Source organism: Diaporthe batatas, assembly GCF_019321695.1.
Source record: "Diaporthe batatas strain CRI 302-4 chromosome Unknown Contig00008, whole genome shotgun sequence".
In the NCBI taxonomy this organism is placed as follows: domain Eukaryota; kingdom Fungi; phylum Ascomycota; class Sordariomycetes; order Diaporthales; family Diaporthaceae; genus Diaporthe; species Diaporthe batatas.
Window position 1 is genome coordinate 1,234,752 of NW_025408555.1, and position 25,024 is coordinate 1,259,775.

A 25,024-nucleotide genomic window follows, 5' to 3' on the forward strand; every position below is an offset into this window, starting at 1 on the left:
TAGAATAAAATTAATATAAATATATTTATTTTATTTTATTTATATTTAATTATTATTAAATTTATAAATTTAATTAATAATATATATAATTCTTTTTAATTTAAAAATTATTTATTAATTATTAATTAGTATAAATAGAAGAGCTAATTATTTTTAAAACTTTTCTTTAATTAGTTAATAAAAGGGGTGGGGGTGTAAGTAATGCTGAAAATCGAGCTTTAAAACAGTCACTTCTCTGTGCTGCTATACCTATGTACCTAGGTACCTAGGTCCTTAGGTGGGCAGAAAGGGGCCAGCGACACGACAGTGGATCGGCCCGCGCTCCCACGCCCGCATGCGTCAATCGCCGCCAACGCTGGACTGACGTCAACCATCTGACGAGGTCGCCTTTGTCCACGCCTACACATCCGATGTGCCCCCTTAGTAGTCAGCCCAGCCAGGGCTACGCCGTTGACTGTCAATATGACATCGGATCGACCTTCCAGCCTTCTTGGCAGAAGCACTGGCGGTCTGCAGCTGAGTCAATGCCACTTCTTTATCAGCACCTGTCGTTCGGCTAAAATGGCCCCCATCCCTGACTGTTGATAGCAGCTCTCACCTACTTCGGTACTATACTAGTGACATGCGCCGTCGAACTGTCTTTTTTGTGGATCCGGTGCGACACCCGCACGTTTTCTGTAGTCATCCAGCGGAGGAATAGGCCGAGAAGTCGGACAGATCACGCTGAGCCCGAACTGGACACCGGTTCTCAGCAAAGCCTCGCGCTTCCGTGTACCCCGATGGCAGCTCTCAATGGACCAATTTTCATCCGCCGTCCGAGGCCGTTTCCCGCCGAGAGCGCGGCACACTTGCACACACGAGGCTGGATCCGAACGCAGCCATGTCTCGCTAATTCCGTCGTCATCACTCGTGCTGGGTGGGCCCCTTGTGATACTCGAAGGTTTTCCTTTTCTACCCACACGGTTCCCGAGCTCAGCTTAAATTTTCTGTCGGTTTCAGCAAACCCAGTCCCGCATGTAACTAGATCATAATTCCCGGGCAACGTCCTATAAGCGAATATGGACGGGACCCCTACGCCCAAAGACATGCCTGGCGGCTTTCCAGAGACGCCTCTCAATGATACGCCTGCTAATACACCTCAACGTCACTTTCCATTGGGCAGTGCTGATTCTCGCACACATCATAACGGCTCGAGTTCCGCTGCACGGAGTCGGGTCCCTTCATCCTCAAGACTTGAGCCCAAGGACAGGGTGCCAAGCGACGACAGCATGCCGTTGTCAGAAAAGACTCTGTTTCATGACCAGGGCGCAATCGCGGCCGGGACATCGAACCATGTTGATGATCGAGAGCGGGAAGAGTCGTTGAAGATGTCGAGCCCATCCGATTCCGACATTGCTGAAGACGAGGAGACCCAATTTGCGCCCATGAAGACTGGTGCAGACTCCCGGCCACCACTGCAGTCGAGAAGGAGCAATGTGCAGACAGAAGAGGACCTCTTCCGTGTTCTATCGCGCCGCCGCACGGGCACCTCAGCCGCCGACACTGAGGATGAGAACCACGAGATCGAACGGCTGATGTCGCGGATGTTCGGCAAGGCCCGGCAGGAGCAGAGCGAGGAGGAAAACACACGGCACTCGGGCGTCGTCTTCCGGAATCTCACCGTCAAGGGAGCAGGGCTCGGCGCAAGCCTGCAGCCTACCGTTGGTGATCTGTTCATGGGGCTGCCAAGATTTGTGAAGAATCTGGTGACGAAGGGACCCAAGGCTGCCACAGGGAAGCCCCCAGTGCGCGAGATCCTCAGCGACTTCAACGGCTGCGTGCGACCGGGTGAAATGCTGCTTGTGCTTGGCCGACCCGGTTCAGGCTGCTCGACCTTCTTGAAAACTTTTTGCAACCAGCGGGCCGGATATGTCGATGTTGTCGGGGATGTCACCTACGGCGGGACAGATGCGAAGACCATGGCCAAGGATTTCCGCGGTGAGATCATCTACAACCCGGAGGACGACCTCCACTACGCGACTCTTTCGGTCCGGCGCACCCTAACCTTCGCCTTGCGCACGAGGACACCCGGCAAGGAATCTCGGCTGGAGGGCGAGACCAAGGAGGACTATGTGAACGAGTTCCTGCGCGTGGCCACAAAGCTGCTCTGGATCGAGCACACACTGGACACTAAGGTCGGGAACGAGTACGTCCGCGGCGTCTCTGGCGGCGAGCGCAAGCGTGTCAGTATCGCCGAGGCCCTCATAACCCGAGCCAGCGTCCAAGGCTGGGACAACTCGTCCAAGGGTCTCGACGCGGCCACCGCCGTCGAATACGTGCAGGCGCTGCGAGCATTGACCAACATGGCCCAGGTATCGACTGCTGTCTCTCTATACCAAGCTGGCGAAAGCCTGTACAATCTCGTCGACAAAGTCCTGGTCATAGACGAGGGCCAATGCCTGTACTTCGGCCCTTCGGACGACGCCAAGAAGTACTTCCAAGACCTGGGCTTCGACTGCCCTGCGCGCTGGACCACGGCGGACTTCCTCACCTCCGTCGTCGACCCGCACGAGCGCAGTGTTCGCCCCGGCTGGGAGGATCGCATCCCCCGCTCAGCTGCTGACTTTGCGGCTGTCTACAAGAAGAGCGAGGCCTACAAGAACAACCTCGTAGATATGGAAGAATTCGAAGCGAAGACTGCAGAGCAGCAGCGGCAAATCAGCCAGAACTCGACCAAGGCGAGCAAGAAGAAGAACTACACCATCTCCTTCTACCAGCAAGTTATCGCTCTTACCAAGCGACAGTTCCTCGTTCTGCTCGGAGACAAGGCCTCACTATTCGGAAAGTGGGGCGGAATCGTCTTCCAAGGATTGATTGTGGGCTCTCTCTTCTTCCAACAGCCGAACGACACTACAGGTGCCTTCACCCGAGGTGGTGTTCTCTTCTTCGTCCTCCTGTTCAATGCCCTTCTCGCACTGGCTGAGCAGACCGCCGCCTACGAGTCCAAACCCATCCTACTGAAGCACAAGAACTTCTCCTTCTACCGCCCTTCTGCCTATGCTTTCGCCCAGACTCTGGTGGACATTCCTCTGGTTCTGACACAGGTCTTCATCTTCGACGTGATAATATACTGGATGTCGGGACTTGCCGCGACGGCTTCCCAGTTCTTTATCTCCATTCTCATCCTTTTCACGGTTACAATGGCCACGTACGCATTCTTCCGCTCCATATCAGCTGTGTTCAAGACCCTCGACGATGCCACCAAGGTCACCGGAGTGTTTATCCAGATCTTGATCGTATACACTGGCTACCTGATCCCGCCGTCCTCAATGCGGGTGTGGTTCAGCTGGCTGCGCTGGCTCGACTGGATACAGTACGGCTTCGAGGCCCTGATGTCCAACGAGTTCTACAGGCTGGAGATGAAATGTGTGACGCCGTATCTTGTGCCTCAGGGCCCGGGAGTGCAGACGCAGTACCAGTCGTGTACGCTGCAGGGATCCAGGCCTGGGTCTGATGTCGTCTCGGGCGCGGACTATATCCAAGAGAGCTACCAGTACACGCGGAGCCACCTGTGGCGCAACTTTGGTATCATCTGGGCCTTCTTTGCTCTCTTCCTTGCTATCACCGCCGTCGGGATGGAACTCATGAAGCCGAATGCAGGAGGCGCCGCCGTCACTGTGTTCAAGCGTGGACAGGTCCCGAACTCGGTCAAGGAGTCCATCGAGACTGGAGGTCGCAAGGGAAATATGTCGGATGAGGAGTCAGGGGCCGTCAAGGGCAGCCCCGGCTCTGGGCCTGAGGTTGATGTGGTTAAGGAGCGGGAGGAGAAGGACAAGAAGGCGATGCAGAACGTCGCCAAGAACGAGACGGTGTTCACCTTCCAGAATGTGAATTACACGATTCCTTGGCAAGGCGGTGAGAGGAAGCTGCTCAACAGTGTTTCTGGCTGCGTTCGACCTGGCCGTCTCACTGCGCTGATGGGTGCGTCTGGCGCAGGCAAGACCACACTGCTCAACACCCTGGCCCAGAGGTGAGTTCGCTCCCAACCGCTCGACTCTTTTCCGATGTACTGACTTCGACGCAGAATTACTTTCGGCGTTGTGACGGGTGACTTCCTTGTTGACGGCCGAAAGCTGCCCAAATCATTCCAACGTGCCACCGGTTTTGCCGAGCAGATGGACATCCACGAACCCACTGCAACCGTCCGCGAAGCACTGCAGTTCTCAGCCCTGCTCCGTCAGCCCCGTGAGGTCCCGAAAGAAGAGAAATATGCCTACTGCGAAACAATTATCGACCTCCTCGAGATGCGCGATATTGCCGGCGCCACGATAGGACAAGTCGGAGAAGGACTCAACCCCGAGCAACGGAAGCGACTCACCATCGGCGTTGAGCTTGCCTCCAAGCCAGAACTCCTCCTCTTCCTCGACGAGCCTACATCCGGCCTCGACTCCGGCGCCGCGTTCAACATTGTCAGATTCCTGCGCAAGCTCGCCGACGCCGGCCAGGCCATCCTCTGCACCATACACCAGCCCTCCGCCGTGCTCTTTGAGAACTTTGACGAGCTCATCCTGCTCAAGTCAGGCGGCCGCGTCGTGTACGCCGGTGATCTGGGCAAGGATAGCCAGACGCTGATCAAGTACTTCGAGTCCAACGGCGGGAACCAGTGTCCACCAGATGCCAACCCGGCCGAGTGGATGCTGGACGTGATCGGGGCGGGCAACCCAGACTACAAGGGCCAGGACTGGGGCGACACGTGGGCCTCGTCCGCCGAGTTCGAGGCACAGAGCCGCGAGATCGAGCAGCTCAATGAGAAGCGGCGCACGGTCGAGCACTCCAAGAACATCCAGGACGACCGCGAGTACGCGATGCCGCTGGCGACGCAGATCGGGGCGGTGGTGAGGCGGGCGTTTGTCAGCTACTGGCGCAAGCCCAACTACATCATGGGCAAGCTGATCCTGCACATCTTCACGGGCTTATTCAACTGCTTCACCTTCTACAAGCTGGGCTACAGCACCATCGACATGCAGAGCCGGCTCTTCTCCATCTTCATGACGCTGACCATCTCGCCGCCGCTGATCCAGCAGCTGCAGCCCGTGTTCCTGGCCTCGCGCAACATCTTCCAGTCGCGCGAGAACAACGCCAAGATCTACTCGTGGCTCGCGTGGACGACGGGCGCCGTCATCGTCGAGATCCCCTGGTCCCTGCTCGCGGGCGCCGTCTACTTCAACTGCTGGTGGTGGGGCATCATGGGCTGGCGGCCGTCGTACCAGGGGTTCCCCTCGGGCTTCACGCTGCTGTGCGTGCTGCTCTTCGAGCTGTACTACGTCGGCTTCGGCCAGGCCATCGCGGCCTTCAGCCCCAACGACCTGCTCGCGTCGCTGCTCGTGCCGGTCTTCTTCCTCTTCGTCGTCAGCTTCTGCGGCGTCGTCGTCCCCGCGCAGCAGCTGCCTTACTTCTGGCGCAGCTGGATGTACTGGCTCACGCCGTTCCACTACCTGCTCGAGGCGTTCCTCGCCGTCGCCCTGCACGACCAGCCCGTGCGGTGCGCCGACGGCGAGTTCGCGCGGTTCTCGCCGCCGCCGGGGCAGAGCTGTGATGAGTATGCCGGCGGGTATATCGCCCAGGCTGGCGGGTATGTGCGGGATGCGCTCGATGGGGCTGGTGGGGGCCTGTGTGAGTACTGCCAGTATGCTACTGGTGATGAGTTTGGGAGGGGATTTAGTGTGTATTACTCGCACATCTGGCGCAACTTTGGGATCGTGTGTGGGTTTATCGTGTTCAATTTTGCGGTGGTGTACTTGGCTACTTACCTGAAGTTCAGGGGCAGGAACCCCTTCAAGGGGAGTCTGGCGAAGTTGAGGGGAAGGAGGTAGGGGGGAGGTCTAGATAGAGCAAGTCTTGATCTGTGCTTGCCCAGGTGGTTATGGCACCTGTCGTTAGAATTAGATGATTGGGACGGCATACGTTCAATGCCAAACTTGTTGATTTAGTGTGGTACTTGTTTACCTTTCTTCGTTTGGAGATCGTCTGATAGCTCCTTCTCCGAGTCGTGCTTGAGGGTTTCAAGGTAGCTGTGCCTGGAAGTTCGAGACAAAGCAGGTACTTCAGAGCTCCATGCCTTCCTGAGCCTTCGGGCACTTCCTTCTCACCACTGCCCAGGTGAGCATTTCTTCGCTCCACTGGACGATTCTTCTCACCACTGAGCTTTTCTTCTCACGACTGAACAACTTCTTTTAACCACTGAGCATTTTTCCACGCCACTGAACATTTCTTCCTGCCATTGAACATTTCTTGCCACCACTGAACACTTCATCTCATGACGGAACCTTGCCTCTCACCGTCATTCCTCCCAATACTGGCATTAGCGACGACGTAAAGTGAAGCATCCTGCCCGCCACCGGCGATGGCTTCCAGCAATGATCGTTCTGCCCGCCATTCTTCAGTCCGGGTCCGCCACCTGCTCCATGGCATAGCGAGGCAATTGGAGGCATGTGCCGAAGAGGTCGAGGTTAACGACGGTGATGGCGATAAGGTAAGCGCTCCTACGAGACACCCGAAGCTGATACGCGGCGCTGGACGTGTTTCTGATTGCACAATCCTCTACTCGCAGGATGCGAGCCCATCCGCACCTTTATTCAAACGCGCCTCCGCCGTCCAGAAGAGTCCCTTGTTGTGAGTCGAGAACGCCTGGTAACCCCCCTCACTCGTTGGCGATGTAGTACTTATACGGCGTGCTAATCTGGAATCGATCGTCAGGTCACTTGCGCCTGAGATCCGCAACATGGTCTGGAAGCTCTGCCTGCGTCACCCCGAAGATCTAATCACGAAGCTCGAAAAAGAGCAGAGAATCCCAAAGAAGTACGGCTGCCTGACGATGAACATCGACCCTGGCTCTGGCGAAGCCCGCCCGAAGGTCCTCGAAGGATTTGAGACCAGCGCCTCCAAGCGCACCAGGCTGTCAATCAGGGAGCACAGTCTCCGCAACCTTGCGCTTATGCAGACCTGCCAGGATGTCTACAACGAGACCGCGCCGTTCCTGTGGTCTCAGCCGTTCTGCTTCCCGTCCATCATGCAACTTCAGACCTTTTTATTTTCAAACGCGAGACTAGATCTCGTTCGCGACATCTCAGTCCTCAGACTGGACCGTCAGCTCGGCGTCAACCACATGCCTGCCACCTGTGCTCTTCTTGCCGACAAGGTAAAGGGTTTGGAGCGCTTTGACGTTGACATGAGCAACATGGATAAGCTTGGACTACACTTTGGCTACTTCGTCCATGTCACGCCCTTTGGAAATGACCAAGAACTCCGACAGGCAGGCGTCCACGTGGGCTTTGATATCTACTCCTGCATGTACCCTTGGGTAACCAAGGTGGTGCATGACCAGGGAATCGAGAAGCTGATGGCTATCCTTCGAATACCGAGGAAGACAGGACAGACTCTTCGGTTGGATTGGAGGATTCACAACGCCTTTAGAAGGCGTGTGGAGCTGGACGCAAACCAGCTGAAAATCGCAAACACCGCCACCGCTGAGGAAATCCTCAGACTTGTCAACCATTACGACAAGTGAGGTTTGAGTGGGTTACATGCCCTGGTGGACAGCACAGTTCTACCTGGGTTTTCTATTTTGCTGGTACTTCTTGGCTTTTTTTTTTTCGCTTGGCAGTTTGCGGTCCGAGATACCGAATAAATCGTTGATTTTCTCATCAAAGCCCAATGAACTAGTAAAGGTCCGCCGTGATCCAGGAAACCTTTCCTGAAGCCACAAGCAAACATGGCACCCGGAGAACTGAGCGTGATTCAGCACCGGCCGGTATCACACACTACTTAGATGCAAGTAGTGGGTAACATCGTGTGCAAATATTGCTAGGCATGCCATTCACGAACGCAGATTCTCAATTCTGAAGTAACGAGCCGGGTGTTGGCGTCCCCTACATGGCCATGGCATCGATATACCGACCTTGTAGAATAAGCCACGATGAGACAATCTCCCAAGGGGCATTCTCATGCGGTAAAGCTTGCCCGTGGGACAGGCTCCGAGGGAATGGCCTCCTCATGAAGACCTATAGATATAGAATCTATGGAATAGCGTCCAACAGATTTAAAAAGTGAGTTCGTCAGGTCATATTTAGGACTTTGATATGACATTGTATAGCGTTTTGTGGGTGTAACAGGACTGATGGCTTGCGGTACTGCGGGCCAACTCATGCACATCAATTCTATCCTGATTTTGTCTATGTTGCTCTGACCCCAAAATCCCCGCGGGTAGCAAGGACAAGTCCCTACGCCTCAGTCGGACTGACGAATGGCGCTTCAAAGAGCTCTTATCAGTGAGGATAATGTGATTGGCCACCGCGGTCTCCATCCCCGGGTTCCGAGGTCGCAGGGCATGCGAACCTTCTCCAACCTCGATCCAGTCACCTAGCTGCTTGCTTATTACTTGCGACGGAACTGCGTACCGGTATCTACCTGCTGTGGCATCGCATTATCACTTGTTTCCTGGACCCTTGTTGCCTGTCCTCTGTTCGGGCAGAAACGTGAATTCTAATTTCCTGGTCGAGCCAAGCCGCCCCGGGATCAGGCCCAGTGTGATTTGCTCGCCCGCGACGTGGCTGGTCCTGGTATACGGACCGCAGACGGAGCCAGGCAGGCAGGCGGGCGGGCTCACCGTCCGTTCATAAAAGCTTGCTGCTGGGGATCGTCACGGCTTCTGGTATATTCACTTTCGGGGGGTACATTATGCGGTCACTCTTCCCTCTGATTCACGCATCATGGCTCTGTGGCACAATAAGAATGCCCCTTTCCTTCGGGAGATTGGGCTCCCGAATTCACTGCCTCAATAACAAAAAATCCACCGCATTGAGATCACACTCCACAGTTCGCTCGAAAACACCAAAACAAGTCAGTATGGGCTCGGTTCCGGATACAAAAGCCAATGTCCTCCTGGTCGGCTCCGGTGGGGTTGGCACGATGGCAGCCTACGCCCTTGAGCAAGGAGGCAAGGCGAGCGTGACGGCAGTCCTGAGATCCAACTACAATGCCGTCAACGAGAAGGGCTTCCAGATCAACTCCATCCAGCATGGCCAGGTCAAGGGCTGGAAGCCAAGTTTTGGTGAGTCAAGCTCGTATTCTGTCTTGTCAACTAGAATCTTGAGCACCAGCTGAAAACTAAACAGTTCGCAACACCATCCCGAAAGTCAAAGAGGAGGATCTGCACTACAACTACGTAGTCATCGCCACCAAAAACATCGCAGACATCCCACCCTCAATGCCAGAGGTCATCGCCCCAGCCATCACACCAGGGCGCACCAACATCCTCCTGCTCCAAAACGGCCTCAACATCGAGCGGCCCTTCATCAAGGCCTTCCCAACCAACCCCATCCTCTCAGGGATCACAGTCATCGGCGCCTCAGAGAACCCCAGCGGCACGATCAAGCACGACAACTACGACATCTCCTACATCGGCGCCTTCGACAACCCAGGCGTCGACCCGGCCACAAGCCAGGCCGCAGCCCGGGCCTTTGTGGACCTGTACGGCGCCTGCCCCGCCGTGACGTGCACCTACGACGCCGACGTGCCGTTCAGCCGGTGGCGCAAGCTGCTGTACAACGCGAGCTTCAACACGGTCGCGGCGGTGCTGCGCATGGACGTGTCCACGATGCGCGCGAGCGAGCACGTCGTCGACGACCTGGTCCGGCCGCTGATGCTGGAGATCGTCGCCGCCGCCGCCGCCGCGGCGGGCGTCGTGCTGCCCCGCGCCGAGGTCGAGAAGATCATCACCGTCGACCTGTACGCCAGCTTCTTCGTCCCGAGCATGGCGCAGGACGTCCTGCGGGGGAACTTCACCGAGTTTGAGAACATCGTCGGGGAGCCGCTGCGGGAGGCCGAGGCGCGCGGGGTGCCGGTCCCGACGCTGAGGGTTGTCTATGGGCTGCTGAAGGGCTTGCAGTTCCGGACCATGGTTGCGAAGGGGCTGGTTGAGGTCCCGGGGAGGAGCTCGCCTGAGATGAAGTATGGTGATAAGAATCAGAAGTGGTGACTTTTGGACGTCCGGATATGGTGAGACTCCAGCTTTCATGCGTAGATTTTAGACTTTTGGATAGATCAACCATGTGTCGGATGCATCCGCGTGCATAGCACGCACAGCATATCCTGTGGCGAGGTGATGCTGTACCCTAGGGTAGGGTAGCCTGGCCTTGAAGAGGCGCCTTAGAATATGATTATGCTGTTCTAGATGTTTTGGCCTGCCTACCAGGAGATCCAACGACGGCTGGAACTCTCAGAGCAGTCACTGACTGCGTGAATTGGTCACGTGGAAGCACATCTGTTTGGTACTTGGGATGACGGCCGCACCTGGGCAGTGCCTCCCACATAAACATAAAAGGTTCCAAGAACAACAAAGCATCTTCTTCGCCTCCTTTCAACAGCACTATACTCAACCGATTTACTTCGAACTCGCGGCGCTGTACTCGACGCCGCCGTCAAGATAGTGCCCCTTGGCCTTATCTGTGCGTCGTAATGCTGAGGCCATATGTAAGCACCTATCATATTTTAACCACAGCGACCATCTTGGAAGACCTAGTCACTCCATCGCGGCGACTAGCCCATGGGCTACATGTGTCCATGATCAACGCCGCCGTCAAGATGGTGCCCTTAGCCTTGTTTATATGTCGTAAGGCTGAGGCTATAAGCACCTATCGTATTTTAACCTTATTTATTAATAGCGTTATCGTATTATGACCATAGTCATCGACATCGTGTTCTTTTCAAGCCCTAGATCTTGAGCGCTTACCGCCGTATGAAGGCGCCATGTATATCCTTGGGTGTATACGGAATAGAAGCGAAACCACTTATTAACAGCGTGTCTTTTTTCAAGCGCTGGGTCTTGAGTGTTTACCACTATATCAAGGCGCCATGTATGTCCTCGGATGCATACGAAATATGAGCGAAACCAATTACTTCGTGCTGTTGCGTCAACCAAAAGTTGCTGCTACATCTCATAATTTCTCGCTGACCCACGAAATCAACAAAAGTCGGCATGTATCTCCATCTCCTCGCCAAATTTGGGGTGCTGCTGGTTCTGCTAACCTGCAACGGCCTCACCCTGGGCACCGACCCGAGCTGTTACACCGATGGAGCTACCTGGGATGAAATTGGAGACGATTCCTTCATCGACAAGGTTTTTGGGAGCATATGCCTCTCTATGCAGGGCTATTACCGCCCATATGAAACTGTATGTTTAGGACCGCAATGAAGGCATCCGAGTAAAATTAACCGGAATTCTCCTCAGGTTGAGAAATGTAGGCAGGAATATGTCGAGGGTCTACCTTACCGAATTGACGCCAGCATTACCATTCTGGAAGCGCCAAGAAAACTTAATTACGATTTCCACTCGGAATACAGTAGCACAGACCCGTCAAACTGGTACATTTACGAATCAGTCTGCAAGATGCTCTTACCCCAGGCGAGTCTTAGGATCACAAATTCATACCAGTATGAATTGGGGCGCGGGCGCTAATTTAATTTCCTGCATCAGGTAAAAAGCGAATGCAAAAAGAAGGGCGGCGGAATGACCGCGTCCGCATACCACGTCGTACGCGGCGAATTTCGCTCCCTCAATGGTGTTATCAGGGTTGTTCCGGGTAGGGGACTCTGCGCCTGAAAGATGGCGGGGAAACATGGTGGATTTTGGAAGAGAAAGGTCCCTGAATGCAAGACTTCTGCAATCTCGCACTGGAGCAAAGTCGCGCACAGCCCCGTACCTATACATTCATTTCGCATGATTTGGGATCAGTCGTTGTAGCTGTAGTGCAATAATTGGCCATTTTGAACAGGGCCCGTCACCCACAATTAAATGACAGAATGCCTTTCCCGTTGTCTCTTCAGGCCCCTTATGAGAGACGAAAGTTCATTGCCAGGCTCGCCGAGTCTGGCCTTATCTCCTAGCTTCATATCCCCAGGACCGACAGTGAGGCCAAAGTCCGCCAAGGCGTCACGAGTATCCCTAGGTCTGCGGGGCCATTCACTGTGAAAGCCCATCAACAATCCGTGGCTGCAACCACGGAAGAGTTTCGCTTTCCACTCTACCAGTAGATGATGTGGTGGGCCAAGTCGCCAGTATCGTCCCCTCCCCCATCAGAAGTCGAGGTCCGCATCTCGGCCGCCGCCGCCTCAAGATCGAAACAGCCGGCCGTCAGGCCGTCCCGACACAGCGGCAGTACCTCCCTGGTCTGCATGTCGCAGTGGGCCTGCTCGCTCATAGAGACGAAGTTGGGCCCGCGGGACATGGGGTCCCGGCAGAGCTCCTCGGCGCTGTGGGCATCCGCCGTGCTGACGACGAGGCGGCGGTCCGTGTTGTGACCATGTCGCTCGAGCATACCACTGGCATTTTGCCCTTCCCAGTCCTCGAACTTGGATTTGATCACCGATTTCCCCCCCTCCTTGTCCCACGCGTCGAATTCGGTGCCGCACTTGCCCTTGCCGTTGTCGACGGGGAGGACGGCGTCCGTGAAACCTGGCCAGTGGATCGTGATGCCGCCCGCGCTGAGTCCGTTGGAGTGGTCTGCGTCGATCCAGGTGCAGTGTGGAGATGTGCTTGTGTTTGTCAGCGGGGTATATTAGCAAAGCATCAGATGGCGCCGTCTTACTCGTTCCACTGAGGTGAACCCTGGCGACTGTGTCAGCGGTTATGTCCTTGCCCGTAGCAGGTCTGGCAGTGAGACTAACCTTGACACCACTGTAGTACCACGGGAGACCGCAGAGCTGTCCCCAGTCACCGACCCAGCCCCAATGCGTGCCGTCGATCAGCGTGGCGCCGATCGCCGCGATGCAAACGGCGTCCTTGCTGGCGAAGAGCATGACCCATGGGGCCTGCTGTGGGACGCTCTGCCATATGGTGATGGTCTGTAGGGACGGTCCAGACTATCAGCCTTCTTTTCTCTCAAGGTCCCACGGACGAAAGATGATGAGCGTGCGGCTTGGCCATGCCCAAAGGGGACTTCACTCACCTCTGATGAGCCCGACTTCATGTGAGGGAACGATCCGCCGTGGCCGATGTCAACGCCAAAGCTGTTGAACAGCTTCCCATTTCGGATGGAGCCGCCAGCATCCTCGAGGCTGTCCGGGCCGGTGCCGTCGATGGCGACGTATACCTTGAAGGTTGAGTGGCCGTCTTCGGGGGCAGGGAACATGTCATCGGCGAATCCCCAATAGCCGATGGCGTTCGAAATGAGGCCGAGAATATTAATGATACCCATCCTGGCTTGATTAACTTTGGGCGGGTATCTGGAAGGTGAAGTTCCAAAGTTGCTTATTGAAGGGTGGGAACTGAGGCTGGCCCACAGGGCAGGAACCTCAACGTTATTGCTGCTGATAAAGCAAACGGCTTGAGCGCGTGATGGCTGATTTCTGATGGCCTGAACCCTACCTAGGTACCTAGGTACACATTTCGAACAAACCCATAAGTCCCGGTACGCGAGTCTCCCATGCCATTGACAAGACTGTTTCGACTACCTGCCCAGAACTCGTGCTTGGGCTTGCCAGCTCCCACGTCACTCGCGAGCACTCCTTGGAGTGGGTCCATTTCAACAAACGTGTGGTCGTCGTGATCTCCTCCATCGCTGTGCGCATCGCGCGTCGTGGCGTTATCTTCCACCCCGCTATCGTGTCGTCTTGGTTAGTTCATGTAACATCATCTCATTCGACGGCCATGAGCACTTACAACTTCAGGTAGAAAAGGAACTTGAACAGCGTGGGCACCCACACCATGACGGCGATGAGCTGGCCGAAAGACCACGAGCCCGACGAGTTCTGGCCCCCCCAGGAATTCGAACCACCGCTCATGGCGCGCGTGACGGCGATGATGTCGGCGAGGTACAGGGCCGAGCTCGCAAGGAGCGCACATTCCAGGCAGAACCAGATCACCCTGGTGAGGATCCGCCAGTGGCACTTCCGGAACCACTTGAAGACCTGGGCCTGGGCCGGGTTCATGGCGCCCTCCATCCGCCGCGAGGGGTCCCACCGCCGCCAGCCCGGGACGTGGAAGACCACGAAGTCGATGGTCAGGAGCGACACCGCGACGGGGATGACTGGGATGCCGGCGTTGAACTGGGTGTCGAGGCCGTTGTCGATGTTGCAGTACACCATGGGGTTGGGGTTCCACCCACATGCCTCCACGGCCTTTTCCGTCTGGAACGTGGCGAGGAGGATGTCGTAGTTGGCAATCAGCCTGTCCCTCCGCGCGTGCACGACGATGGCGAGGACGAAGGTGATCCAGACGAGGATGAAGGTGTACCAGGTGAGGGACAACCGCCTGTGTTTGGTATGGGCGGTCTCCCGCAGCTTGTACCTGTCGCCGCGCTGGATCATGCTCTGCATCAGCAGCAGTGGGATCATGCTGTTGACCGCCAGCATCTGCACGAGCTCGCTGTCCATAATGGCTGCCCCGAAGCTGTTGACGGAGTTGGCATCCGAGGAGGCCGATGCCTTGGGCCGGAAGGTTGACAGGGTGGCGATCTGGATGGCCCCGATAAAGAATATCTGGACGTCCTGGAAGTCTCTGAGGATCGCGGAGGTCGCCTGGTAGAGTCGCCACTGGGACAGGCGCTTCTGCATGTCCGAGGCGCGCTCCCAGGCATCTTTAATGCGGTCGGATCTCTTCTCCGTCGGCCCATCCGTGAGGAACGGGTCCAGTCGAGCACGTTCCACTTCTCCTTGCTTGAGCTGCACCCATATCGGCGACACGACTATCCAGGCCCACTTTGTGAGGAGGTTGAACAGGACCCAGAGGAAGATGACTGCGCAGATTTGTAGGAGGTACGAGATCATGACTCCTGGCCCGGCAATATCGGCGTTGATTTCGACCCCGTACGAACAAAATTCGAACATCCCATCCTGGATAAGGCCTAGGTTCTCGGTGGTGATGTCCATAGTCTCCAAAGCCAAGGTTTTCTCATCGCAGTGTGAAATATTCGCCGTGGTGCAAGATGACGATATGCAGGTGGCAAAATCCGAGATGACCTTTGCGCCATCCCACTCCGACAGATTTCCGTATTGAAGCTCTTCCTGGCCACTATATTCGGCCGAGTAGTCGATTGCCAGAGTCCCGTTCTCAACTAGCATCGCAGCTACTCCCAGGGAGTAGCAAGTCCGCATATTCCACGGCAACATCGATGTGCTCGGGTCGGAGCAGAGCTCCGCGCAGTTGCCTTGCGTGCCGCTTAGGAATTCCGCCGCCGTGTGCCCGCAGTTGGGCAGGTTAAACGACAGTCGCGAGTCGCCATCTTGAATGCTTTCTAGCAGGTCCGCCGATTCGACCTCGAAGACCAAGACCCCCCAGAATAGATGCTTTATCGTGGATATCGTGTCCCAGGCCCCGAAATCGTAGCCGGAATAATAGATTTTCAACTCGGCCATCGCTTAATTGTCCGGACCCAGCAGGCCGAGGATGTGGTCGTCCATGAGATGGAGCTTCGAAGCACAATACGAGGGGCGTCACAAAAGGCCAGCCCAGGAGTTGGGAGCGGGAGCACCTCCATAACTACTTCAAACTTCCCGTCGCCGCCGCCGCCACCTCCTCTGCGAATTTCCGGTGCCTTACTGACTGCGACCCTAAAACGGCCCCCCACGAATCCTCCGTGGAGACCGGACAGAATATTTTACCCAGGGCTGGTGCCTAGGAACGTCATGACTGGCCACCTGAGATTTGGTCTTGACTCGGAGCGTGATTAGTGCTGACGTGCGGTGTGAAGCTTGTGTCGCGGGATCCCGGTCTCAGCGCGCGAAAAGGGTGCGGCTGAATGCTGGCGGCTCCTTCTGACGTTCCCAATCAGGGATCTTTACGGGTGCCTCAGCTGCGGCGCGTGGCCCTTGCAGCGATGCATGATCAATAGCGACAATCTCTGCTAGGTTTGCTCCGAGGTCGGGCCCGGCACGATCCTTAGTAACTTATACATGACCCAGAGATGGCGAGAAGGGTTCTCAACTCCATCATAAGTCCCATAGCATTGGAAATTGTCGCAATAGGAATCTGACCAGACTTCATCAGAGAGCTTTCCCTTTAATAGCGGAAGGAGCGACCATGTGTTTAGATGAATGCCAATGTTGAACAGCGGAAATTTGCACTAGATTGTTGTCCAAGCGACACTCATGATCACCTGTGGCTCCAAGCTCACCATCAATTAACTAAAACCTTTCCGTCCATATGCATAGGCAATTATTCGTCTTTGTCACCTACTAGTAGTCCAGTAATTCTCTGCCTTCCCAACATTCGATTCCCTTGCTCATGACGACCTCACAACTTTCCTCAGTTCTCGAGCGTTTACCACCATATGAAGGCGCCATATATGTCCTCGGACGTATACGGAATAGAAGCGAAACCACACACATATGTCCTCAGACATATGCGGAATAGAAGCGAACCAGTTATCAACTTCTTCAAATAGCACAGTAGCTTTTCCACGTTGAGTAGGGAGATCTCTCGCATGTGTCAATACGGCATGGTGGTCTCACCCCTTCGACCGACCAGCATATCGGCGCAAGCCTTCCATCAAGACAACACGGGGCGAGTCGGAATTCGCGGAAAGCGCGAGGTAGGACATGCCCGCCAGGGAAACAAAGTATCCAAATGCTTGGAGACCTGTAATTGGCGTGGCCCAAATGGTTACGGACGCACCCACGAGCAGGATTGACTTGAGGATGTCGGCAAAGCTCAATGTCAGGGCTGAGGTTCTGCCGATCTTGCATGCGACTGTTGTTAGTCCACATTTCGAAAGGTGGTAGTGAGATAATGGAAGAACACCTACCAGGAGAAAGCTCATAACGCTTGCTAGAGATGCTAATGCTCCGCTGAGAGCCAACATTCCCACTCCCACGCGTTCCAAGTCCTTCCAATCGAACTCGGGCCGCTCAAACACGAGCGCCATCAGCAGATTCAAAAATGCCCATACCGGGGCATAATAATACAGGCAACTCAATGAGCTTGTTTGTTTTGCCTCACCGCAGTCTCGATTTCCAAGCTCGTCCTGTGATGTCTCCGAGGCGCCATGGCGATCGATCGGCCGACCATTCCAGTCATCATCCTCGGAGTGATAACTAGATGGCGCACCTGAATTTTCGTTATCTGACTCATGATCGCTACTGCTGCGGCTGCTGGTAAGAGCCATCTCATCATCCCCGGCGTTGGGCTGCTGTGAACGTTCAGGGCTGTGGGGACAAGCTGCCAAGAACCGCTGCATCAGGACCAGATGAGCGCTTTCCGCGACTGTTCCAAGAGTCTGAGAGATGAAACCCATCAATGCGAACTGGAATTCACCTATTGAGGACATAACCACAGCCAAAACGATAACGGCAATGTTGATGATTTTATACGTGCTGAGTTCCGTGAGGCCTGCCGCCGAGAGAAGGATGAGGGTCGTGATGGGAGCCAGGGCCTTGAGCATTGAAACGAACGCGATTGATAAAGTCAACAATGCTGCCGAAACCTTTTAGTTAGTCTTTGTTGGCCTCCTCGGGGGTATTTGTGGACATTGAGTACCGAAGTTGCTGCTGAGCAGGGCCGAAGAATGTAGCGAGCCAAGCGCCATAGTGATCATGGATAAGAATCTCCAGCTAATGGGTGTTTTCAGACTTGAGATCATATTGGTAGTATATTTGAGGGTCTGCGTCAAGATTGTGGCGACAGCGAAGTGTATTGCGGTGATAGTCATGGCTATGTGGATGTTAGCATGTGAGATCTTGATGGGCACCTGCAATAATGATACTTACGATAGCCTAGTCACTGATTAGCTCTGGTTGTTCATCACCTGGACCATGATCGGTTACACTAACCAAATCCCGCGGTGTAAATAATCCATTTATTGGTAATGAGACTAAGACTGGAGCATATTATACAGCCTCTGCATATGTTAAAGTGTCAATGCCGAATAATCCTGGTCATCCATCCTTGAAATAGAACGGCACTGACTTACAGCAGAAGAAAGCCTGAATGCAATTGAGCCTCTCCTTTGAGGGCCCCAGAGTTGATTGAAAACAACATAATGGGGTACATCGCACTTCGTAACCAGGGTGAGAATGGAGGAGCTAGGGACTTCGAAGTCAAGGGTTTGGCGAAGGATCAAATCTCAGGCGCTCAAACGAATATGGTTCCAAGTCCACTCGATGGCCAGACCGCGTATCGCGTGTAGGGTATAGTTCTCAAGATATTATTTCAGTATTGTTCCATTCTTCTCGCCCCTTAGAAGTCCAGAGCGGAAATGCCATCTCGCCCTGGTGGCGCCGCCGTGGCGCACGCTCAAGGTCGATGCATAATTGTTAATCTGCAACTTTATCACAGTATTGTCACAGTGTTGTACGACAACCTTGTTCCCTTGAGGAATGTTTCAATAATTGATCCTTTATAATACAAGGTCAATTAGAGCATGAAAACATTCACACTTGCAGTGATGTAGCGTGCTTGTTGAAGCATTTTGATGTTTACGGAGTAGTCCATATAATTATATTTAAAGAAATTTCATCATATTAATGGTGCGACTCCACTGCTTGTTTTAATTGACCCACATCAGGGTCAAGGGATCAGGGAGAAGAGGTTGGAATGACGGTTTTGGGGCCGTGTCTCAGCCTACGACACATGCCAGAGAAATCTGCCCCGAGCCACCCTGACTTTAGCCTTGCCCGCTAAAGAGACAGCGGTCCGAAGTTGCAATTATCACTGCCATATTCCAATATCCATATCAGTTCTGAAAACTTTCCTTATCATCATTGATCATTTGCTGACCCAGTAAATGTTTGAAGCGCACCGTGGCTGACCTGCTCTCCATTTGTCAACCCGCCGCTTACATCGTTTTGGAAGATCCCTAGGCGATCCACTCGCTTCTTTTACCTCAAAACTACGGCCCAATTCATGCAGTCCTTACTGTGATAAACCTTGCAAGCAAATTTGAAACACGATTCCTCACAATAAACATTGAGGGTGAGAGCTCTCTGACTTGACTAATCCGCGAGCGCCTTGGCGGTGCTTGTCCCGGGTCCCCATCACGATGATGTTGGGGGCACATCGGAAGCAGCCTCCCATTTGGCTGTTTGCGTGTCTGCCAATCATTCTCTTGTTGTCAACTATCTTCCTATACCATTGGAAAACTCTCTCAGCCGTCATTATCGATGCACCAAGTCTCAACGGAACCGCTGTCGATGAAGGCATCGAGACTTTCAGTCAGGAGCAACCAATAGAAACCTCAGTCGATAAAGGCACCGAGACCGTCAGCGAGGAGGAGCCCGTGGAGAGCACCATCATCAGAGACGTCCCCCATGACGAGTACATAGCAGTGTGCCTTCTTGCTAAGGACCAGGCGTTAGACATGGTCGAATTCTTCCAGCATCACTACTATGAAATGGGAATTCGTCGGTTTTGGGTCATGGATGACGCCTCCGATCCTCCACTGTCTACATTCCAGCATGAATACGGCATCCCATATGAAGCTATCGACTTCGTCTACCACCCCAAGACTACAGATGTACCCTTTGCGAAACAGATGTGCGTATTTCGTTGCCCTCATCAACGCGTCATGGCCACAAAAGCTGATTCAGCATAGACCAATAATAGATTACTGCATGCAAACTCATGTGGGAAATCACTCATGGGTTGCAGTTATTGACGCCGACGAATTCATTGACACGCCAGGCCCGGAGACGCTCGAGGAAGTACTGCGAGACTTTGAGGAGACACGTCCTGATGTCGGAGCAATAGGCGTGAATTGGCAGATGCATACATCCAACGGTCAAATCAGCCGGGTCGAATCGTCTCGTAAAACATATCTAGAGTGCATTAGCGACGGTGAAGGAAACATGGGCGAGTCCGGAAACAAGCATGTGAAAAGCATCCTCCGCCCAAAGGCCTACGCCAGCCCCCGTAAGTCCCTACGGTTATGAATGCAGCTGCTCTTGTTTTCGTTTGCGTCTCCAAATGAAACACCGCTGATGACCCTCACGATAGAAAACCCACATACATTCAACCTCCAGCCAGGTTTCGTCACAGTGGGCGAGCATGGTGACGCGATGCCCGGGTCAACCTTTCGACAGCCTATCACTAGGGACAGGCTCTCGCTTCAACACTATGTTCTCAAATCGTGGGAGGATTACTATGACAAGACTTCGCGGAGTGGGAAAGACTGGAATTTCTGGAATCTTATGGAATATAAATTGGAACATGTTGCATGCCCGCAGATGTTGAGATATTTTGCAAAACCACCAAACCGTCCTCATTCTAATAAAAGATAATAGCCGATTGGGGGGTGTTTTATCGATTTGTCAATGATTTTCTTCAATTTAGTAAACTCACCAAATATCCTGCCATGGTCCACGGCGTCACAGACATTGTCCGATGATTTGGCGGACAACTCTATGATTTGCATGTCTAGCAACGTGGTCAATTCTGCCCCACGTCATTGGTAGCTGTTTGCAAGGCTTGCGCTGGTGATGCAGGATTCCGTGGTTTCAGGGCTGAGTGAGCAGAATTACGTGAAGGTTTATGAAAACTGAACTTTCGCCATGTACCTAAACAGTACACTGCAAGTCCGCCTAACCAGCGTGGGCACCATATGTATCAACCAGCTCTGGGGTAATAGTCACCATCGCGCCCCCAAAACGAGAACTACTCGCCGTCACCCCAGCCCACGTGCTATTGTATTTTGAGGACAGAGAGATCGATCGCTAGTCACCTGGGCAAACAAGGGCATGTGGATATTCCATAAGCGACTTACAACATCTTCTTAGGGGTCTTTGTCACCAAAGCCGTTCATCCCTTTAGAAGGCGGGACTTCAAGTAGACCTGGTCTCCGAGATCTCCCGAGTGGCTGTCTCATCAAAAGCACATGTGGCTTCAGTGACGGTACGGTACTTATATACTACTAGGAATAGCCAATCCGCAAATTAGTTATTATAGTCTTTTAGCCAGACGATATAGGTATATAGCTAGCAGTCGCACCTCCTATTATAATAATTAATCTAACTAAGGGTGTGGGTTTAAGCCCCTATGTTTAAAAGTCTTAGTTATTTAATTAGTTAGGCCTCTATCTTTAATTATAGTATTAAAAAGTAGTGTTTATAAGGAAGTAACTTAATTAAACTACTTAAGAAACTATTATCTATAACTTATTACTTATACTATATTATTTAAAATTTTTAAGCCTTTTATAAATATATAAACTAACTTAATAAAAGTTATTTAAAAATATAACTTACTTTTAAGTATTTAAACGTTTAAAAAGGCTTTAAAGAGGGGTAGTAATAATAAAATACTTATATATTACTAGAAATAATTAATTTATATATTAGTTATTATAATCTTTTAATTAAATAGTAAAGAAGCTAATATTTATTTATTTAATAATTATATTTATTTATTTAACTTTTTTAATTATTTACTTAATATAAGAATTTATATATATAATTTATATAAAATTATATATTTAATTAAAACTCTTTAAACTTTTAATATTTTAAGTATAAACTCTTTTAAACTCCTTTTAATACCCTTTTAATATACCTTTTAATATACCTTTTAATATACTTTTAATATACCTTTTAAACCTTCTAACTTATATACTTTATTAATTATTAATTAAATATTTAAATATTAATTAAATATTTAAATATTAATTAAATATTTAAATATTTAAATATTATTAATTATTAAAAGGTTAAAAGTTAAAAAAGTAAAGGTAAAAACTATACTTTCTCTAACTTTCTAATATTCTTTTTAACCTTTTAACTCTTTAAACTTCTAATTTTTTAATATTTAATTAATATTTAAATAAAAAGTTCATATTTAAAAGTTAGAAGGTTTAAAAAGAATATCAAAAAATAAAAGTAAAAAGTATTAAAAAAAGTATTAAAAGAAGTATTAAAAGAAGTATTAAAAGAAGTATTAAAAGAAGTTTAAAAGGAGCTTATATTAAAAGTATTAAAAATTAAAAAAAGAAATTATATTATAAAGTCTCTTAATATTAACTTAAAAATTACTTATAAATATAAGGGAGTTATTAAAAAAATTAGTATTAGGTAAGTGGTTGGTGGGAATTAGGTGAGTGGATATAATTACTAGGTGAGTGGATAGTGGCTTATAGTGTAGGCATGTGGCTAGCAGTCACGCCTCCCGTGACAGCTTCCTAATGAAGAACATAAGGTTTGGGATGACCACAGCAGCGAATTCCGCTTGAAAGTACCTGGATAAAGACAAAGCTTAATACCTAAGTATATTTAATATTTCAATTCCTTAAAGAAAAAAGAAAAAGTAATTAAGCTATAACCCTCGATTTTAATAAGTATTTTATACTTATTCTTTATTTAATCATAAATTAAAATTTACTTTTTAACTTCTTCTATTCTTTTATTTAAAACAGATTATCTGCATTGAAATTAGGCATTTATATGGGATAACAGTTTTGAGCTGTGTGGTAGTTTGGGCGCCCCTGCGCCTCTCGGCACAAGGGGCGACCGACAGGTCTGACAGCCGGGTAGTATAAGTATCCGTTGTCATCATCAATACTAATCCCTAGAGCTTGCACCTCCAATCTAGCACCATCCTTATAATATACCTGAATCGTCAGTAATCATTGCGGCCATGTGGTCATGTGGACCTATCTGTTGCTTTGTTTACTAGTACTTAGTACTCTTTCAGTAGCATACCCAGGTAGAATTCTGTGCTTTGTTGTTCTTCTAAATCGGAAAAGTAATTGCTGCATGCGGTATGTCAAAGCAGGGAATTCATTGGACTTCGGCTGAGTATTGATATAATAAGCGTCTCCTAGAAACGTATAAAATGCAAGTCATCTATGCAGCAGCCTGTGGTCGACACGATTTGTTATACTCACACATTTTATTTGATAAATTTAACTATTCGACAATAAGTTACAATTAAGTATCTATATTCTTCCCACGATGGCCGATCAGCGACCTATGTACAATGCTCCTGTCGTACCTGCGCACGTAACAGTTGATCCCGACGGCACTCTTGTTCTTTCAGACGACAGCGATTTCAATCCCGATCGCGATGGGGCAGACAATAACTTGGGATTGGCCGCGCCTCCAGCCCCCCGTGGGCCACGTCCTGGGTATCATTCTGATATTCGCGCTAGAATAGATGGTTATGCCACCCAGCTTCCTGGTGGACCCTGGACTGTGGAGGCTGCGAACGACCCCGACGGTCTCATACGCGACCTCCGGATCCGTGCGAGAAATGTATATTGGAACGGGGCGGCACCGAGAAATCCGAGAGCCAGGACCCTCTCCGCTATGAATCGACTGCCAGGGCGGGGTCACAAATTCCTCACCCCTTCTCTCCAACAAGATGTGCGTCTTATCGGCAGTGCCACAAAGGATAACCGAATTGGGAGTATGGTTCCCCTGATCGTTACGGCCAAACCAAATTTGATTTTGACTAAATCCGATATCGCCTATTTCATTCGGTCGCCGACAGCGGTGATTGAGTACCGGATGATGGATGCCCTCTTTGCAGCTGTTGCATGTGTTCCAGAAGTTCGGGGTCCGCAGAATCGCTACGATTATGGGGACGCTAACAGACTCCAGACCGTGGCCCTTCCTGCCTTGACCTGGGACCACATCCGTCGGAAATTCAAGCACGCGGAAGGCGAGGGCCCTCCGCTGCATGCTCTCCCTGCTTATATGCCAGGTTTTCTGGACCCCAGTACCGGTCAACCGGGCGACCCGACGAACATTAACATCACAGTAAAGGATTCACATTCTATTCTCCTCCCAATCCTTTTGGAAGGTAACCACTGGTTGTTTACCTTTATCAACATGAGACGGAGGACTATTTTCATTGTGAATTCCGACCACGCAGGGAGTCAAGCCCGAGAAACTTATCGAACGGTGGAGAAGTACTTAGACTACTGGTGTTTGCAAAATCTGTCGGGCGATCCCACCTTCTACCCGGATAGGTGGCACACTATTCACCAAGCCGGGGTCACTCTGGGACAAATAAACCGTGCTCAGTCAAGTGGTTTGGCTAGTGTGTTAGGTGCTCTTCTGCTCATCTGCGATGTGGATCCAGACCAGAATATTCCTGTTGCACCAAGTGATATAAGGGCGTTCTTTGCAGCTGCCTTGGCAGAAGGTGGTTTCCGTGGAGACTATTATTTCCCCCATCAGGATGCTCAAAACACACGCGCTTGGGGCAATCTCTTCGATGTCCGTGGGTACATGGATAGCTTAAGGAGGGACGCTATTGATGGACAACAATAATTGTACAAACTTAGAAGCAAAATACACGATTTATTAGAAATGCAATGTAATAGAATTGAGAGCGAGGATTCACTGCCGCTAAAACGGAGAATACACCTATAAATACCCTTTTTTAAAGTTATTAAAGTTATATATTAATTTATATAGATAAATATTCTAATATTCTATTACTTCTATTTTTAAACTATTTTATAATATAAAAGTTAAATTTATAATAAATTATATAAACAATTCTTTTTAAAGTTTAAATTAATAAATAATATTTATTATAAGAAATTCTAGTTTAATTTATAATATAATTATAATTAAAAATATATATACTTAAATACTTTATTTAACTTAATATAATTTAATATTAAAATCTATATTTTAAAAGATTAATTTAAAGTTAAGAAAGAAATTTCAATATAAAGTTTTTATTAAAATTAAAAATATATTACTATTTATTTAATATATATATTATAAAATTATTATAAACTTAAATATTATATAATTATATAATAGAGATTTAAAGAATAGTTAATATATAAAATTTATATAATATTTTTAAAAATAAAGTTTATAATTAGTTTATATATTTATTTTAATCCTCTTTTAATATAAGGTTAATAAACTAATAATTAATTAAATTTTATTTAATTATTTCATTATATTATAATTTAATTTAATTAAAGTAAAGGTCTACCTTTATATAGTTATAAATCTAATTATTAATATCTATTTCTTCTTTTATTTATAATAGAGCTATTAGAATTATAAACTTAAATAATAGAGTGTAGTTAACTTATCTAGT

At 50.3% G+C, this 25,024-nt stretch overlaps 7 protein-coding genes across 7 annotated transcripts; 4 read left to right on the forward strand and 3 right to left on the reverse strand.

Moving 5' to 3' along the window:
• Positions 1-449: 449 nt before the first annotated feature.
• Positions 450-5,852, forward strand: KVR01_007432 (uncharacterized protein; the record flags this gene model as incomplete). The annotated part of the gene is made up of 2 exons (XM_044786803.1): positions 450-4,009; positions 4,064-5,852. Exons 1-2 carry the CDS (start codon positions 1,059-1,061, stop codon positions 5,850-5,852), a joined length of 4,740 nt encoding a protein of 1,579 aa, XP_044643685.1. The 5' UTR covers positions 450-1,058.
• Positions 5,853-6,382: 530 nt separating this feature from the next.
• On the forward strand, positions 6,383-7,546 carry KVR01_007323 (uncharacterized protein; the record flags this gene model as incomplete). Its single annotated transcript, XM_044789086.1, has 3 exons — positions 6,383-6,511; positions 6,590-6,651; positions 6,736-7,546. 3 exons carry the CDS (start codon positions 6,383-6,385, stop codon positions 7,544-7,546), a joined length of 1,002 nt encoding a protein of 333 aa, XP_044643576.1.
• Positions 7,547-8,383: 837 nt separating this feature from the next.
• KVR01_007243 (uncharacterized protein) lies at positions 8,384-10,015 on the forward strand (the record flags this gene model as incomplete). Its single annotated transcript, XM_044791152.1, has 2 exons — positions 8,384-9,088; positions 9,153-10,015. The coding sequence occupies exons 1-2, from the start codon at positions 8,716-8,718 to the stop codon at positions 10,013-10,015; spliced, it is 1,236 nt and encodes a 411-aa protein (XP_044643496.1). The 5' UTR covers positions 8,384-8,715.
• Positions 10,016-12,059: 2,044 nt separating this feature from the next.
• Positions 12,060-13,232, reverse strand: KVR01_007382 (uncharacterized protein; the record flags this gene model as incomplete). The annotated part of the gene is made up of 4 exons (XM_044788543.1): positions 12,060-12,570; positions 12,624-12,643; positions 12,703-12,879; positions 12,984-13,232. The coding sequence occupies 4 exons, from the start codon at positions 13,230-13,232 to the stop codon at positions 12,060-12,062; spliced, it is 957 nt and encodes a 318-aa protein (XP_044643635.1).
• Positions 13,233-13,348: 116 nt separating this feature from the next.
• Positions 13,349-15,596, reverse strand: KVR01_007443 (uncharacterized protein). Its single transcript, XM_044789647.1, has 2 exons — positions 13,697-15,596; positions 13,349-13,634 (listed from the first exon to the last, which is right to left on the reverse strand). Exons 1-2 carry the CDS (start codon positions 15,388-15,390, stop codon positions 13,403-13,405), a joined length of 1,926 nt encoding a protein of 641 aa, XP_044643696.1. The 5' UTR covers positions 15,391-15,596; the 3' UTR covers positions 13,349-13,402.
• Positions 15,597-16,481: 885 nt separating this feature from the next.
• Positions 16,482-17,414, reverse strand: KVR01_007486 (uncharacterized protein; the record flags this gene model as incomplete). The annotated part of the gene is made up of 2 exons (XM_044790323.1): positions 16,482-16,712; positions 16,779-17,414. The coding sequence occupies 2 exons, from the start codon at positions 17,412-17,414 to the stop codon at positions 16,482-16,484; spliced, it is 867 nt and encodes a 288-aa protein (XP_044643739.1).
• A 1,596-nt stretch (positions 17,415-19,010) lies between these two features.
• KVR01_007558 (uncharacterized protein) lies at positions 19,011-20,247 on the forward strand (the record flags this gene model as incomplete). Its single annotated transcript, XM_044788703.1, has 3 exons — positions 19,011-19,484; positions 19,549-19,879; positions 19,964-20,247. 3 exons carry the CDS (start codon positions 19,011-19,013, stop codon positions 20,245-20,247), a joined length of 1,089 nt encoding a protein of 362 aa, XP_044643811.1.
• Between the last annotated feature and the right edge of the window lie 4,777 nt (positions 20,248-25,024).

Coding starts and splice junctions, on each gene's coding strand:
- KVR01_007443 (XM_044789647.1), bottom strand. CDS start 15,390: ATGGCCGAGTTGAAAATCTATTATTCCGGCTACGATTTCGGGGCCTGG. Junction 13,635..13,696: donor TTCCTTTTCTACCTGAAGTT/GTAAGTGCTCAT, acceptor ACGACACGATAG/CGGGGTGGAAGATAACGCCA.